This window comes from Meriones unguiculatus, chromosome 18 (assembly GCF_030254825.1).
Source record: "Meriones unguiculatus strain TT.TT164.6M chromosome 18, Bangor_MerUng_6.1, whole genome shotgun sequence".
NCBI lineage: Eukaryota > Metazoa > Chordata > Mammalia > Rodentia > Muridae > Meriones > Meriones unguiculatus.
In genome coordinates, this window is record NC_083365.1 from 24,560,702 (window position 1) to 24,577,888 (window position 17,187).

Sequence of the window (17,187 nt, forward strand, 5' to 3'; positions counted from 1 at the left end):
AGTTGCTTATGGTCATGGTGTTTCATAACAGCAACGGAAACCCTAACTGTGACAGTCCTATTAAATAAAAACCTTTTCTCATTCCAAATTTCTTCCTGTCTGTGAAGCAAAGACCTGTAAATTACCCGCCACTGTCCCTACGCATGTTTAACATGTGTCTACAATACGAACTTGCTAGCATTTACTTGTGATGAATTACTGCCGCCTGTAATAATTTCAACAGACAGCTAACATTTTAGTACTTGCTATGTGCAGATACATGCTGTATGACTGGTTCCTTTGGGCTATACTTGATTATTCCAGTTTTGGGTCATAACAGCCATGACCACCTTCTGCAAGACCTCAGGAGACTAGGCTTATCAACATTCACTAAGACAGTGGAAAAACAATAGACACTGTATACATTCACATGCTACTCTCACCGTGAACAAGATTCCCTGAGAGTCTTCAGACCTGTTTTCATTACTACTAGCAATTAAACTTAACCACACAGCTGTACCTTTCCCCACTTCATACAGGTTTTCATTTTAAAATTTACTATCAAGTACTTTTCTGATTTACCACAAGAATACATCTCCTTCTTTTAAAATAGAAGCACAAATGAAAACTTTATGCATACTTTTTGTGTGCACAGACAGACCTCAAAATATCACAGCAACTATGTTCAGAATTGTTCAGCAAGCACGAGCAGCCTACTGCTACAAAAAGTAGCTAAAAACAGTCTTTTTGTAGGTGCTGGCCAGAAGGATACCTTATAAAAATAAAGTTATCATGAGATATTATTTAATGATAAACAACACTGTTCTATGAATCAAGTAAAAGCTGAGAAAGGGTAAAATCAAAAGTGCAAGCCAACATTCAACCTAAGAAGAGATAGTTAGAACCAGTATTTTTCAGTAGATAGTATAAAAATAGATTTAAATGCACCTTCATTTATTGAACTGCTCTATCCTTGACAAATCACTGATATCTATGTCCTAAAACAGAGTACTGACTAGAGGGAGAATTAAACAACAAATATAAAATGCTTACAAACATTTAGAAAGGTTATAATGCCTATGAAAGGACAAGACATTAAATGGAGGCACAGGTAAATGCAAGAATGAAGGGAAATCTAGTACTGTGTGATTCTGTATCATATTGTGTATGTTTGCATATCACATTTACACATTACACGAAGATCCTAAGCCACCTAAGTGCACAGAAAATGAAATAATCACAATCACACCACCCACCTGTGCTTAATTAATTTAAGCACATGCTTAAGAGGAAAATAGTATAGTAAACAAAACATGCTCAGCAGTGTCTCCAGTATGTACATGCACAGTCCACACAGCTTTACTCATAGCAGGTATGTAAATATTTTTAGAACTGCAATGTCTATTTTCTGCTTTAAAAGGCTTTATTATTAGCAAATAAATTTTAATATATTTTAACTATACTGTGTCCAGGAAAGGCAAAATGCAAAATCATAGTAAATGTGAAGCTGAACGTGGTGGCATACATCTTTAACCTCAGCACTCAGGACGACAAGCAGAGCTCTCTGAGTTTGAGACCAGCCTAATCTACACAGTGAGTTCCAGGACAGACAGGGCTTTAAAGAGACTCTGTTTCCAAAAGAAAAAATAGTAAAGTAGGTAAATGTAAGGAAGGAAACTCTTACTACAACTTTATCTGGGTGTTATGAGTAACAATTACCTTCATTTCGGCTTTTTCTCGGTCTGCAGTGTAAGCTAAATACGACTGGGGACTTCACTCCAAAGCTAATGAGCACAGCTGGGAAGTTTTTAAAAACAAATCTCCAATGAAAAGAACCAGTGCTCCTTAGAGAAATGATGACTCCAAAGCCAGGACAAACAAAGTATGCAGTGAGCCTGCTAAGTCTGTGATACCAGGAAGCAAGTACTCAAAAAATGAATACTTGTCCAAGGGACAAAGAAAACCAACATGTTGGTGCTTCCCAGTGGCCGAGTCCAGGGAAACTGGGCACTAAAATGCTGACATTGGGAGAGAAGTCCTATTAATATAAAACATATATCAACATGAGGAGAGCCCTTCTACCACATACCAAATTTTTAAAAGTGAAACCGTGGTTATAGAAAAATCATTTGGTAAACATCACAGTAATTGTTGTAGATAAGAATTATCAACAAATGGGGAAAATGATGAATATATGCCAGAGAACAGTATTTTCCAGGCCTCAGAAATCTCCCACAGCAGCTGCTTATTACAGAAAGAACTTATCAGTTAAGAAACCTGGCAAACATCATAGCCAAATGCTCAGTTCATCTCACCAACCTCCTGAATGAATGTACTACTACCACTCTGGAACACGGTACTGTTGCCAAAAAATGTGCATCTTGAATTTAGGCACAGTCTGCAAATACCTGCCCAGCGCTCTTCAGGCAAAGTGTCAAGATCATAAAAAGAAATTAAAGAGCTATTTCAGATTACAGGAGACTAAGCACATATGACAGCTTACTGCAACATACAATCATGGACTACATCCTGAATTAGGTCAACTGGTGAAACTTGAATAGTATTAGGAGATACTGGCACTGTGAATAGACAATATTTTCTGTGTAACTGTTATATTTGGCTATGCAAGATACTAACATTTTAGGATACTGAGAATGTTATGTGTATTTTTTTTTGTAAATTAATCCCTACTTTTTGAGGTTTATGTTTCAAAAGAGATCTTATTACCCCAACTTCACAGAATTGCTTTGAGGTTCTGGCAAAAAGTGTTGGCAGCTCCCATCACCTGTCTCTGATTCTGATGCTGCAAGAAGCAGACACTTGCTCTTTCTAGTCACCCAAATACACCTTCAAGTCTATAGGAGGAACCTGAACTGTCAACTATAGAATTCTGGGCCTAAGCCAAGGGCACCAAAGAGTATTTGGATCTCTACTTTGAAGAGGAAAAAAAAAATTTTTTTTTAAGAATTAGCTTTGTCATTGAATATTTATAAATACTAAAGTACACAACTTTTATGAAACAAAACATGAGTAGTTATAATTACCAACAGTTCCCTTCTATAAGACAAGTATCAGCCCTTGAGAATATGTGAGTTGCCATAAAAGTAATGACAGGACAGAATATCTGCCTCATTTCTTCACTTTTTCCCAGAAAGTCTTCAGTTTTCAAAATAACTGAATGGGGAGGAAATTAGAGGAGTCTGCTACTCTAACTCTGTTCTTCACCTCAAATAGCCTTTTTTTTTCCTACCAGAAAATGCAGCTTTTTGGACATGACTTTTAGAGCAGCACATTTCATGCTCTTTCGTTAAATGCTGGCCCAATTGGGCCAATTGCCATGTATTGACAATTGTTAAATTACTCAATTCTAAGGAGCACCAGATAGTATGTAAACATATATAATACTGAAGACATCACTCATACAAAATTTCATCCACAACATGTAAATTTAAAGATTAAAAAAAAATGGTGCCTCCACAGTACTCATTTGCTCTTTTGTAAGACACTAAACCTTTAAAAAAGTTATCCTGCCATGTGAACTTCAAGATATATCAGTCAGCAAAGACTGTAGCTACATAAACAGTAAGACTTCAGAACTGTAAAGGTGAGTGCACATAAAAAAATGTATCTTATAAATGATTTTTTTCCTCATTTTGGGGGGAGAATCGTAGTGCTCCTCACAGTTAAAACCTTATCTCCAAGGCCAGCATTACAAAGAACTAGCAATTATTTCTAATAATTGAAGAGAATTCTTGAATGACCCAGGTTCTATTCCTCTTTATCCCTAGTGCTTACTATGTTAACACCTGACAGCATGCCTCACAGAGGTTAGTTCTTTTCCTTCCTCTGGGATTTCATAAATGCCCAACAAATGCTTGCGTATTCACTCATTCAGTGTCAACGCTAACGGCTGTGCCAATCCTAGAAGCAGTGCACAACGTGGGAGATGAACAATATTTGACTAATAAATGCTACAGCATTCTCATTTCCATCTGGTTGCTACTACCAGCCTGCCATTCCAATGCTGTGAATGATTAAGCTCTCTCGATCTACTGCACTGAAACATTTAGTGACCTCTAAGATATGGAAAAGTTACATAATGGCTTTTAATTGAAGGATTATTTCCTTAGTGAAACAGACATAACTTTTTTTACATGACCTGGACACTTTAATGTTACTGACATTTAGATTATCACACACAGCATAGGGATTATCATTTATTATTCGGTCCTAGCATTTTGGCATCCAGCAATAGTTAATTCTAACACCAGCATTATCATTTTGAAATAATTACTTTAAAAAAAAACAAATAAGCAAGAATCTGGTGCTGAAGAGATAGCTCAGTGATTCAGAGCACTTGCTGTTCTTGGAGAAGACTGGTGTTTGGTCACCAGCAAACATAACAACAGGCAGCTAACAATCACCTGTTACACAGCTCCAGGAGAATCCAACACATTCTTCTGGCCTCAGTGGGCACCCATACACAGGCATACAAATAAAGATGGAATCAAATTAGAGAGACAGAGAACAAACAACAATAAAACACAATCTACAATTATCAACTGAACACCTAGATGACCATATAGATGACTGGCTTCATCAAGAACCACCTCAAGAGAACAAGAATGTTAAAGAAATAGTCCAGCTACAGGTGTATTCAGAATGCTTATTTGAAGATTAGTACATTTCAGGTTGGGCTTTGTAATTTTTTAACTAATATAGAACAATGCATGTGTGTGAATTACTATAGGTTTTTAATTTACCTAAATGTTAAGTGCATAAAAGTAATTAACTACAAAAAGAATTATTTAATAGAATAAGTTTTACTCAACTGTTTCACATTTTTACAATAAAAAAAAAAAGGCAAAGCTGAAGGCTGGAGAGATGGCTCAGCACTTAAGAGCACTGGCTGCTCTTCCAGAGGTTTTGAGTTCAATTCCCAGCACCACATGGTGGCTCCCAACCATCTGTAATGGTTGTGCATGAAAACAGAGCATTTGTATACATACAAAATAAATCTTATTTTTAAAAAAAAAGCAAAGTAAATAAGATTATCTTGAATTAACAACGTAATGAATAGAATAAGCAAACTTACAAAGAAATTATCAAAAACACCTTACTCATTCTATCACAGAGGAAACAAATTCTAAAAATGCACTTTCAAAAGAAGACTGCATCAGACAGTGCTTAAGAATATAAAAAGCAGAATGCACAGCCAGCACTCACTATCACGAACACATACAGGAGAGGAACAGAAGCAGGTGAAAAGACAAAGAGGTTAGAAAATCTAAATAGCAAAAATTTGGAGAAAGAAAAAACATCACAGGAAGGAAGCCAGAGCGCACTATCTGACCTAAGCAAGTCTAAATCCCAACTATCGTTTACCAGGCTTCAGTTTCCTCATCTGTATGATTTAACCACACCTGTACCATAGGGTTCTTGTATTAAATGACTTCATCGATTACACAAATTGAGTTATTCACTAACTCAATTCAGTACCTGGTACATGTAGAAGTACCCAAGGACATGTTATCAGAACTCATTATCCGATATTCAAGATACCAGTTAAGACTATAGCAATGTTCAATTTGGGAACCACTTTCTTGAATTAAGGAGTGGAAGTATAAACTGGAGCCGTGGGCAGGCACAATGTTTCTGTTTTTGTTTTTTTTTTTTGGGGGGGGGAATACAGCCTCATAGACTTCGAAATTTACACTCTATCTTAATAACCTAACTATGTTCCTACATATATCCCAAGAGAACACTTAGCACGTATGTCCCAGGAGCACATACGAGCACAAGAACATTCATGACAGCAAACATTTGGAAACAACATAAATAAACCCAGGAAAGAAAATATAGTGTGGTGGCAAAAGGAGCGGCACAGAGCAGTACCACTCGGTTCCAAAGTGCCTAAATATACAGCTGCAGAGACGGCGTGGTGGGCAGCGCTCTTCTGGCATTCAGTTCCCAGCACCCATATCACACAGCTCACTCTGCCTATCCGGTCTATGTGGACTCTGCACACACACACATAATTAAAAAAAATACAATAACACTGGAGTTTTTTTTTTTTTTTTTTTTTTAACTCAAGGCCTGTATCAACATCTAAGCAAACGCTCCTTTAGAAGAGTTCGTAAAGCAATGAAGCTCACTGTGGGATTTTAAATTGTATGAGCATTTTGTCTGCAGGTATACGCAGGTGCTGACACTCGTGGACATCCATGGCTGGCACTGTTTCCCATGGAGTAAGGGATTGTTGTGACCTACTACGTGATTCTGGGAACAGAACCTGGGTCCTCTGCAAGAGCAACAAGTGCACTGAGCTGCTGAGACAGCTCTCCAGCCCCCATGGAAGATATTACTTAGGGACAGAGCAGAGAGCAGAATAGCCTCAAATTTGTGATCCTCCTACTCAGGCTCCTGTGGCTCAGACTACATGGAGTACACTACCTCACTCTGCTCACTTTCCTTATTTTTTAAAGGAGGATGAATAGTAAACACCACTTAAGAGTTATTCCGGGGGGTGGGGGGGACCACAAACCTGGTTTGATTCTCTAAGAGCCAGGTGGTGGTGGCTTGCACAAAGGCAGGCGGATCTCACACCACATTCCAAAGTCTCCAACTTCTGCACTAAGGGCCTCAGCTTTGCAGCATGAACACCTTTCTTCACCAGTTATGGGAAGTTTTACTGCGTAACTTTCCCAAACCTTAGTTTTCCCATTTTTATACAAGCAACAGCAATGACACCTACTTAAAAAGTAGTTACTATGAAGCCTAAATCTCCGCCTCCTTAGGAGGGCACTATTGGAGACTGACCCTCAGCCACCAGGCATAGGAGGCAAGCACACCACCACAGCCTCAGCTCTTCTGTAAACTAATGCTAATAATCCTTCAAACAGTAGCTGTGATTTAAAAGCACTAAAAATTCAAAATGAATATAAGACATTTGGAGGCTGACTTCAGTTAAAAAACAGAAAAAAATATGAGGTTTTATCTTTGACAATTATTACCCTTTTACAAACTTTTAAAAATTAAGAAACTCAGTGATTTTTAAAAATTAAGAAACAGAGTGCTTGCTTTGCAACCATGAAGATATGAGCTCAAATTTCTAGCATTTGCATAAAACCTATCCAGCACTGCAGAGGGCAGAGAGAAGGATCCTCGGTGCTTACTCCTGCCTGACAGGTCCAGGTTCAATGAGAAAATAAGATGGACAGTGCTAGAGCAGAATACTAAACATCCTTCTCTGGAGAGGGGGTTGGGGAAGAGACATGTTGTCCTGGTTTATACTATGCATCCAAAGCTGTCCTGAAATCTGTAACTGTCAATTCAAAATCCTCTTGCCTCAGCCTTCTAAATGCTAGAATTCTAGCTGTACATCAACCATACAATGTTATCTGTAATAGTAAAAGAGCTGGAAACCTAGCATTCATGAAAGAGAAAATAGCTATGTCAGCTTTTGGTACAATATGATGAAATATTACAGTATTAGTCAGAACTATTAAAATATACACATAGCTGGAAAGTGGGAACACAAGCCTTTAATCCCAGCACTCAGAAGACAGAGACAGGCAGATCTCTGAGTTTGAGGCCAGCCTTAATCTACAGAGTGAGTTCCAAGACAATCACCACTAATTCTTCCCCAGAAGACAAAACAAAAAAAAGTCTTTACATTAAGTGTATCAAGTAGGAATGAATAAATAGTTCTACTGCTTTTTGACCTCTTATTAAAATCTAATGTAACAATAACTTTATATTTACACTAAAAAAGCAAAATTATAGCCACATAAAACTTATGTATATGAAAGGTCTGTACTTTTTACAGTTGCATTTTTAATAGATCTTTCTTCAACATTAATTGCTCCTGTCCTCAAAGTCTTATTTAAAAGCATCCATCTTACTTTTTTGGAGACAGGGTCCCAATAAGTAGACCAGACTGGCCACAAACTCAGAGATCCACCACCAATACTCCATCTTGCTCATACTGGTTTCTTTATACTTCGGGATTAGCTAAATTTACGTAAGGCAGGGAAAATGCAAGAATGAGATGATCTGAAGTTAATCAGTAATTACAAGTCAAACTATCCTTTCCTTTGATATGTACTGGTGGACAAACAGCCCATATTACAGAGGTTCAGAGGCAAAGCAATCAGCTCTGTGTCTCATCAGTAAACAAACAAACTAATGCTGTTTGCTCCCTTGTGAAATATCAAGACTCAGAAAAAAACCGCCAAGGAAAACAAAAGTTGGCTAAAGGTTACTGTTTCATCCATCCTCAGCCCTCTTTTTAAAACACAAACTTGAACAATATTCTGGTTTGATGAACTTATTAAGGTTATTTGTTACATGTTCTCAACGTCTACCTAGTTTTTTAAATCAAACAAGATGCACAAGTATGTACATTATTAACATTAATTCATCAATAAACTTCAAATGCACTCCTAAACCAAGGATACAGTTACATATCCAAGACTTATTTCTGAGTTAGCAAATAAGTTATCTCAGAACAGCAGGCGAAATTATCAGGAACTAATGTTAAAACATAATTAATTTTTTTTTGCTACAGTTGTTCATGACCAAAATTGGCAGCCTACATGTAAGTTGACAGCCTACTGGTTGGCCCAGTTAAAATTCTAACAGATTAAACCAAGAACCGTGAACTTCTGGCTAGCAAATCTTTCTCACCAGTAAGAGATCTTAGCTGGATCACAGCTTACAAAACCTTGAACTGTTTACCTTCTGAAATAACTGAAACTGAAAAGGATCACTCCTCCCACAAAAGTGAATTTCTGACCCCTGTATACGGATATATGAAAAATGGCCTTTTCCACTAAACTGAGGGAACAGCATCAAACCCACCAGCACTTACTTCCACAATGCTCAGAAGTGTTAAGACAGATCCTAGATGAGCAGGAGTGGTACAGCCTTTAAGCCATGGCAGCAGGCAGAGTTCGAGGCCAGCCTGGTCTATAGATCGAGTTCTAAGACAGCCAGGGCTACACAGAAAGCCCCTCACCTCAAACCCCACCACAATCAGCAAAACAAAACAAAAAAACAAACAAAAACAGAAAGTAAAAGAAAAATCAGTTCCAAATTCAAATCCAAAGCTAGGCATGATGGACATATCTTTAACAGGTCCCAGAAAAATACTTTTTACAGATAGGTGGTCTGTTTTTATTATTGTTGTTGTTATTATTATTATTATTTTGGTTTTCTTTTTTTTTTATAAAGATTTATTTATTATTTATTCAGTTTTCTGCCTGCATACCAGAAAAGGGTACCAGATCTCATTACAGATGGTTATGAGCCACACCATGTGGTTTGTGGGAATTGAACTCAGGACCTTTGCACTCTCCAGGCCTCCTGGTTTGGTATCCCCGGCTGTCATGGTATCCTGCTCTGTAGACCAGGCTGGCCTCAAACTCAAGAGATCCGCCTGCCTCTGCCTCCTGAGTGCTGGGATTAAAGGCCTGCGCTACTAAGACCACCACCACTGCAGCCACGGCCACAATCCTGCTTGTTTGTTTTCGATGAAGCAAAAATGACACCGACTTAGAGCTTTATCTCGCTGGCCTTCCCAATTGACCAGTTTTGTATCTGCCTACACAGTCTTTGCCCAGAAAGAAAGAAAATGTTTACAATACATTAGCATTACTTTGCTTGTTAGACAGAGGCGGAGGCAGAAGGGTCTTTGTAAATTTCAGGCCAGCAGGGACTATATAATTCTTTTTTTTTCTTTCATTCCAAGTACCACAGATACAAACTTCATAGATCTGATGATTTCAGTTTCAGACTGTTAAGAGTACGGTTATACCAAGATAGTCAGAGGACAATATCCAAATGCTGGAAAATAATACAATACTTTACCTGCGTTAATGTCTGAAACTAAATAAATGTATGTTAGATTAACATGGTTTTGATAAATGACCAAGTAAGAATGACTTTCTGGTGTTCCTGGTCACGAAGTAAAGCTTAGAGAACTGCATGATGTGAGTATGTTCATTATGGAACTCAAGTTGGCATTTAAGGCCAGTAGCTTTCCGTTCGCTTTTCCAACTAATGCTAACGCTAATGGGGTAGGATGATTAGTCCCCTTATAATCTCCAACTGGGGTTAGAAGAGATTATTTAAGCCCAACAAGTCTGAGACGATCTGAGATACACAGTAGGATCTCATTTCAAGTAAGCCCAACTGAAGGAAGTTCCTGAATGTTCAGAAAGGCTGTTTGCCAACTTTACACTTTTTTATTCCAAATTCATGCATTTACGTTTCCATGTTATCAGGCAGCATTTCCTTAAATGTCAAAAACAATATAACTAGTGAGAATCAAGTGATTTCTTGTGTCTGCCACTGATGATAACATTAGAACAAATCATACACTATTAGCATATTAGAAGGGCCCATAATGCTTAGTTCTAACTCCTTCAATTACAGAAGAGCCAGCTTCATTGACCTTGATCACAGAATTACTTACAAGGAAAACATGTCTCCCAATTTCAAGTTTAATGTTCTTCGTATTATAGCACAGTGCATAAAACAGTTAAAAGCTAAATAGTTATGCAAGTGACTTCTGAATGATCACTTTAACTCTATTTATAATGCAGCACTTCAAAATATTCTACATGACCTAAAACTATTTTTGGTTTTTTTGTTTTGTTTTTGGCTAAAAAAAAAAAAAATCATTTCTACTTTACAACCCAACACATTTTTAAGACAGTCTGAATAAGAGTTTCATTCTCTGTAAAACTGTATTATAATTCTCAAAGACAACTAGACAGACATTTCAAAGCCTAAGTCTCATATACTAAGTTTTTCTTTTGTACAAGGTAATTTAATAAGGAAAATTAAGATGTGACGTTCCTAGATTAACTCAATGAAGAAGCAACAACAGACACAGATGAAGAAAAAAATTCAAGGTTAATCTTAATACTGTTCAAAAAAGCCCAGAAGAAACAAAATCCAATAATATGACTGGTAAACATTGATGTATATCATGCATTGGACATACAGTAGTCACTAAAAGTCACATTCTAGAAAGATAATTAACACATAGCCAAATAGTCATGTATTAATCTACTATAACCTCTGCTATGAAACTATTCCACTCAGAGAGACACAGAGAGGGTGGATGTGTGTAAAAACATTAGTTATGTAATTCTTAAATGAAGCATTTTCACAGTGCTTGGCACAATGTGAAAAATCCAATATATGAACATCATCAGCAAAAGCATAGGTAATGGAGCACAGTTACATAACAAAACGAAGTCGTCATTACCTGATGGTAGCACAGCAAATAAACTATTCTCTCTAAACTAGTTTTTGCTCTCACGTAGGTGGGTAAACTACTTCTCGCACGGGCAGTTTCAATCCAAATGCAACTCTTCCTGATGGTTAGAGAGGAAATAGAGACCTCCGTGCATCACCCTTCCCAACGCAGTGAGACCTGTTAGTCAAATCACCCTACGCACAGCTGGCATGTGAGTCTTTCCCTGTGGATGCTTCTCGGTCACAGGCAACAGCGCGCAGTTAGGGAGCGTACAATTTTTACCTTTTCCCCATCAATGAATGTCTTTACTCCTGGCCAGTTTATTATAGTAGACACCATGGAGGTGCAAAATGGAGAAACTTCCAAACCTCTGAGACTGATACAGACAGTGACTACCTTTTTGTTGATACTGCGCACTGCTCAGCAGCCAACACAGCAATTACTCTAGGGGTATCCTGGATAGTTTCTGGTCTCAACTATTACTTCTAGAACTTGAGGAAATAGAACATCAAAAAGGAAGCCAATTTTGGCCTTGGGAAAGAAATGGTAAATCTTCTTTAAAAGATAACATAACTTATTTTCCTGTAAGTTTTCAGCCCATTTTCTAACAAAGCTAAATGATCCCTAATGTATACATACACACACAAAAAAAGTATATACCGAGCACTAAGAAATAAGGGGCAATAATGAGCAAAAAATTAGTAAATGATTGTATTATGATTTTAAAATCTGACTATAAGTTTAGATCAAGAGCCCAATGACATATGAGGACAGAATGTTGGAGAACATGGCGCCATTGAGTCTTCTGGAGAAAAATTATTTCCACAAGTTTTTTTTTTTTAAATTATTCTGAGCATGACAGCATATAGTTTAAAAACATACAATTCAGGACCAGAAAGTTTTGTATCAAAAAGGAGAAATGAAGTTGAAGGTGAGCAAGCATTGAGCGCTCAATTGAATTCTAGGCAAATTTTACAGAAACATACATTCTAACTGCTACATAGCTTCCCAATGTTCTTCCATTCTGTTCTAGAATACTTTCTAATATAAGACAAATGGAAGAAAAATCAATATTTTCATACCCCCACTGTGAGGTATATTTTAAATGAAGCACTAAATGATATAACCACAAAAATTTGCTTTTGAAAGGAGAAATGGTTCTAACCCAGCTTATACTACAGCAAATTTATCTCAATTTTAATTAACCTAGTCTAAAATTACTATAACCTAAAATTATTTCACTCAAAGACTTTGTTCAAACTGGCAAAGGACAGGGAGTGTGCTATTCACTCACCAGGAAATTACAAAGGCCTTTATGCATTACATAATACCTGCTTGTGTCCAAACGGCTAATTCATTATATATAACATGGTACATCTCTATCTACAGGAAACATTTGGAATATCAGTTTCTGCAAAGTAAAATATTATCCTCGAAAATAAAATCATATTGCTAGATCCTTTATTTGTGGCATAAAGCAGTTACTCTTGAGTACATTTACTGGCTGTCTTTTGAAAAGTCAGATTAAAGCACCGTTTTATTAGTGGTTATGTGACTGTCAGATGCACAGGTGCCACATGTGTATGTGGAGGTCAGAGAACGATCTGTGGGAGCAGGTTCCTCCGTGTAAGTCCCAGGAACGGAACTGGGGTCATGAGGCTAGAGGGTGTAAACACAGTGCCTTTACCAGCTGAGCCATCTTCCCTGCCGAAAAAAAATCTTATTTTTAAGCATGAATCTGAAACACATTAATGTTTCATCTTATTCTCATTCACTTTTTCCCTCATTTGACTTGTCATTGTTAAACGCCTTTTACACTTTTACATAATACATTTTCCACTGATTGTTGATAAAATACATAACCACCTCAGTTACCTATTTCTCCACAAAACAAAAAACACTAAGTTCAAATAATGCTTTTCCAGAATAAGGACCCTAAAAGGTCTTATTATATTTTAGCTCAATGGCTATCAATTTTAAAAAGTTAACATGTTCTTCCAAAAAATTGATGATTTCCAACTTCTTTAAAAGGCTCTAAAAAGAAACAATGAAGTGTTAACAAATTCTGCTGTGGTCTATCCCTCTGAACAATCGCTTTAAAAAAAAAAAAGGAAAAAAAGAAATAACACAGGGCCATTCTAAGCCAAAGCTAAGCCCTTTTGTGAGGGCTCAACTATATTTCTTAATATACTATTACAAACAATGAATTGCCATTTCAAAACTTCACCTCCTATGTTAAAAACAAGATATACAAATGACCAGATTAAAAGGGACATTCCAATAAATCTACTTTGTGGTTGAGCTATTAAGGCACAAGAACTCAAGAACTCAGCTCTGGCAGCAGTGATTACCAACTGAACACAATCATTTTCTAACGTTAATTTAAAAGGAAAAAAAAAAAAAAGAAAACCTTCCCATTTTTACCCTATGAAGAGCCTCTCAGAGGGCAACACATGCTGAAATAGATTACTCTTCCTACCCAAACTAACATTGTTACAAGGCTCCTGCGGAACAATGTATTAACAAGGCAGGCCATATTTGTAAAAACGGTTTTAAAAATCTGAATGAATAATTTCCAAATTGCCCACAAGCACATTTAAGATCTGCCACTTCTGTTTCAAGGCGTGTATTTTGAGGATTAAGTCCATCGGAAACACTTTTTCATTTAATGCGACAACAGTTCCATCACTGAGCTCGCTCTCTCACACTCTTGCACTTTCAATTTACCATAGAACCAAAAAAAGGCCCGTTCTGAAACAATCCAATCTACGCCTGCATTAATCTACAGCTACGTTGCTCCACGGCTTTAGCAAGGCAATACACTACTTTCCAACCTATTAAACCGGTAGGACATCTTTCCCCGTCTCTAAAACCAAATCTTAAGATTTTTTTTTTTATCCCAGCTGCTTTCTTGCAAGATACTAATAAAAGTTCCCGTCATTCCTTTCAGCATTTCTGCAGCTTTTCTCCTCGCCCGGCACTATCTGAGACGGGCTTCCTGATCTCGCTCAAAATAGGTCTAGTCTGCGGAAGGCAGTGTCAGTGTGCTGCACTGTGAATGGACAGCCAGGTATTTTATGAATGGAGGCGGTCACGTGATGCCAGCACCTCCCCGAACTGATATTTCCCACATAACTGTGTCAACATTCTGAGAACTGGGGTAGCTGTTTGTGTGTGTGTGTGTGTGTGTGTGTGTGTGTGTGTGTGCGCGCGCGCGTTAGGTCCTCGGACTGAACCTCTCAACTTGAAATCCCCCTCGGCTCCCGAACCCGGAAAAAAATCCACACACACACACACACACACACACACAAAGACAAACGCGCTCCGCACGGGTTTCCTCGGGAACTCCTTTCGAGCTGTCCAAGGTGACGGACGTTTAATTATTATTTTTTCTCCCTTTTTTTTTTTTTTTTATGAATGAAGTGCGCTATGCAAATGAGGGCGATTCACAAAAAGAGAGAACATGGCGGCCGCTTGGGCTCCCCGGCGGCGCCGACTGCGGCCGTCCGCCCCCTTGCACACCCGCTCCTCGCGGTGCGTTTCCAGGAGGGGGACGCGGCTGGGCGTTCTCCCGGCTGTGTCGTGCTGGCCGGGCTCCGGCGCTGACCTTCCCGGCCTTCTCGGGAAGGTCTGGCTCGAGGAATGCACTCTGTTTAGAGGAATGCGTCCTAAGGACGAGTCTTCCCCTCCACAGACAGACACCACTCGGACGCCCATACTCGGCCCCAAATTAACTCTTCTTTTTTTTTTTTTTTTCTTTCCCCCAACGGGAAAACTCTTGGAGCACCATTACTCCTCCAAGAGGCCGCTGCGTGGAAGCAGGGTATTTAAAAGGCAAGGCGCTCCGTTAGGAAAAAACAAAAACAAACCTCAGGGCAGCCCCCAAACAGGCGAAAACTTAAAAAGTCACGGGGGAGGCTCGGATGGAAGTCACCGACGCGTTCTGCAAGCGTACACCCTGCTCTGGCCGCAGACGAAAAGCCACACAATGAAGTCGGCAAAGGTAAAACGAATTAAAGAAATAAAATAAAATAAACACACACACACACACAATAGCCCAACATCGCCCACACTCCAGGTGTCCCTGATCCTACTTAATTCTTAAAATGTACCCCTAACCCTGTTTTTTATTTTTTATTTTTTTTATTTTTTTTAACCTAGCATAGTATAGGTCACAAGTTTAAAAAGTGGGGCGGGGGGCGAGGGCTCCATCGGCATCTCAGAGGCACTGAGTCACCGACTCGGGATTCAGGAGCCGTTTGCGGCAGGAGGGAGGTGACCCCACAACCTTTAGTTTCCGAGAGAAATAGCTGCTAAGGGCCGGACGGCTGGATGTTCGAGGTGGGCTTTTTTTTGGGGGGGGGGGTCGGAGTGAAGGGCAGGCCAAGGGGAGTCTCCCCTCCACTTCGAGGCACCCACCTCCCCCCCGCCCCCCGCCTCGGAGGCGTCCGATGGCTGCGCCGCACTCCATACCCTCGCCCGAGAGAGAAGGCGGCATGCAAGGACGGAGAGGGGTGCTGCCGTGAAAGAGAACGGCCCGAGCGCGGAGGGCATCGATCCCCTGCCGGGCAGGCCGGGCGCGGGCGGGGGGGAGGGGGCCGCCCTCGGGGCTCGCGCAGGGCCGGGGCTCGCTTACTCGTTGTCAGAAGTTGCCGTCTCCTCGCTCATCTTTCCCTCACCGTGATCCGCTCAGGAGATGGAGGAGCAACAGCAGGCGGGGAGGCTGCGGCGGCAGAGGCGGCGGCACCGAGGGGCGGCGGGCGGCGTGCGGGCAGCAGCGGCTCGGGGGCCTCACCATGGTGGACGCCTCACCCGGAGCGGCGCCCCGCGAGCCGGGCGGCCCGGCCACCCCCGCAGGGGGGCGGCGGCGGCGAGCGCGGCCGTGGCGACCCCAGCGGTGCTCCGCGCCCGAGGCCCGGGGAGTGGGGGGAGCGGGGGGGAGGAGGGGGAGGCGACGCCGAGACGGCGCGGGGCGCTGCTCGGGGCGGGAGAGGACGCGGCCGGCGGCTCTCAGGGGCGCGGCGGCGGCGACGGGCGGGCGGCGGGAGCCGGCGCTGGCTGCGGGCGGCGGCGCGGTCCCGCCGAGGGGCCGCGCACCATCTCCCGCCCGGTCGCCGGCTGCCCGCGCGGCGCGCCCGGTCGGCCCTCGGGGAGGAGGAGGAGCGGAGGGGGGGAGGTGGCTCCCTCGGACGGGGTCCGCAGGCCCGAGCGCCCGAGCCCGAGGGCGCGGTGCCGAGCGGCGGCGCGGAGGGCCGAGAGGAACAGCAGCGCGCAGCTCGGCGGCCCGCTGCTCACGCCCGCGAGAGGGGAGCCGCGAGGGGGGCGGCGGAAGCGCTCACGCCGCCCGCTCCTTCCGCCGCGCGAACCGGGGGCGCCCGCGGGAGAGGCAGGCGAAGTAGTCCCTCGCGGCTGGCGGGGCGGCGGAGCTCGCGCGGGAGCGGGCGCACGGCCGTGGGGCGCGGCGGCGAGGAGCGGCTGGCGGCGCGGGCCCCTCCGCCGGGTCGGGAGGGGAGGACCTCCGAGGAGCCGCGGCCCGCAGACGGAACACTGCGGCCCGCGATCGTGGGCAGCATAACAAGTTTCGGAAAAGTAGTTCCCTCCTCCTCCTCCTCCTCGTCCTCCTCCTCCTCCTCCTCGTCCTCCTCCTCCTCCTCCTCCCCTCGCTTCCCAAATCGTCGGGCAGCGGGAGCGGGGCGAGGAGGGTGGCGGAGGGATCTACCGCTGCACCGCGCGCGTCTGCGTGCGCGCGCGCGCGCTCCAAACTCTTGGCACGCCGCGCAAGGGGGCGGGGGTGTGAGCCGGGGAGCAGAGCTGCTCCGGGACCGGCCTTGTGGCGACGCGCGACTCCCCCGTTACCTCGGCCTGGAGTCTCCGGCTCGCCGGGGGACGAAGCGGGAGGCCTTTACACCGTGTGCTCGGGGGGGGAAGAGATCGGGAGG

The 17,187-nt window shown here is 42.1% G+C and overlaps 1 protein-coding gene across 2 annotated transcripts in view; it reads right to left on the reverse strand.

Moving 5' to 3' along the window:
* Positions 1–16,087, reverse strand: part of Spred1 (sprouty related EVH1 domain containing 1) — a 77,706-nt gene extending 61,619 nt beyond the window's left edge. The window contains exon 1 of one of the 2 annotated variants that reach the window (XM_021645662.2): positions 15,885–16,087. In XM_021645662.2, coding sequence (XP_021501337.1) covers positions 15,885–15,916 — 32 coding nt within the window. In that variant the 5' untranslated portion in view covers positions 15,917–16,087. Of the gene's footprint in view, positions 1–7,883; positions 8,273–15,884 lie in introns of those variants that run through there. The other variant, XM_060371550.1, reaches the window with a different exon arrangement.
* Between the last annotated feature and the right edge of the window lie 1,100 nt (positions 16,088–17,187).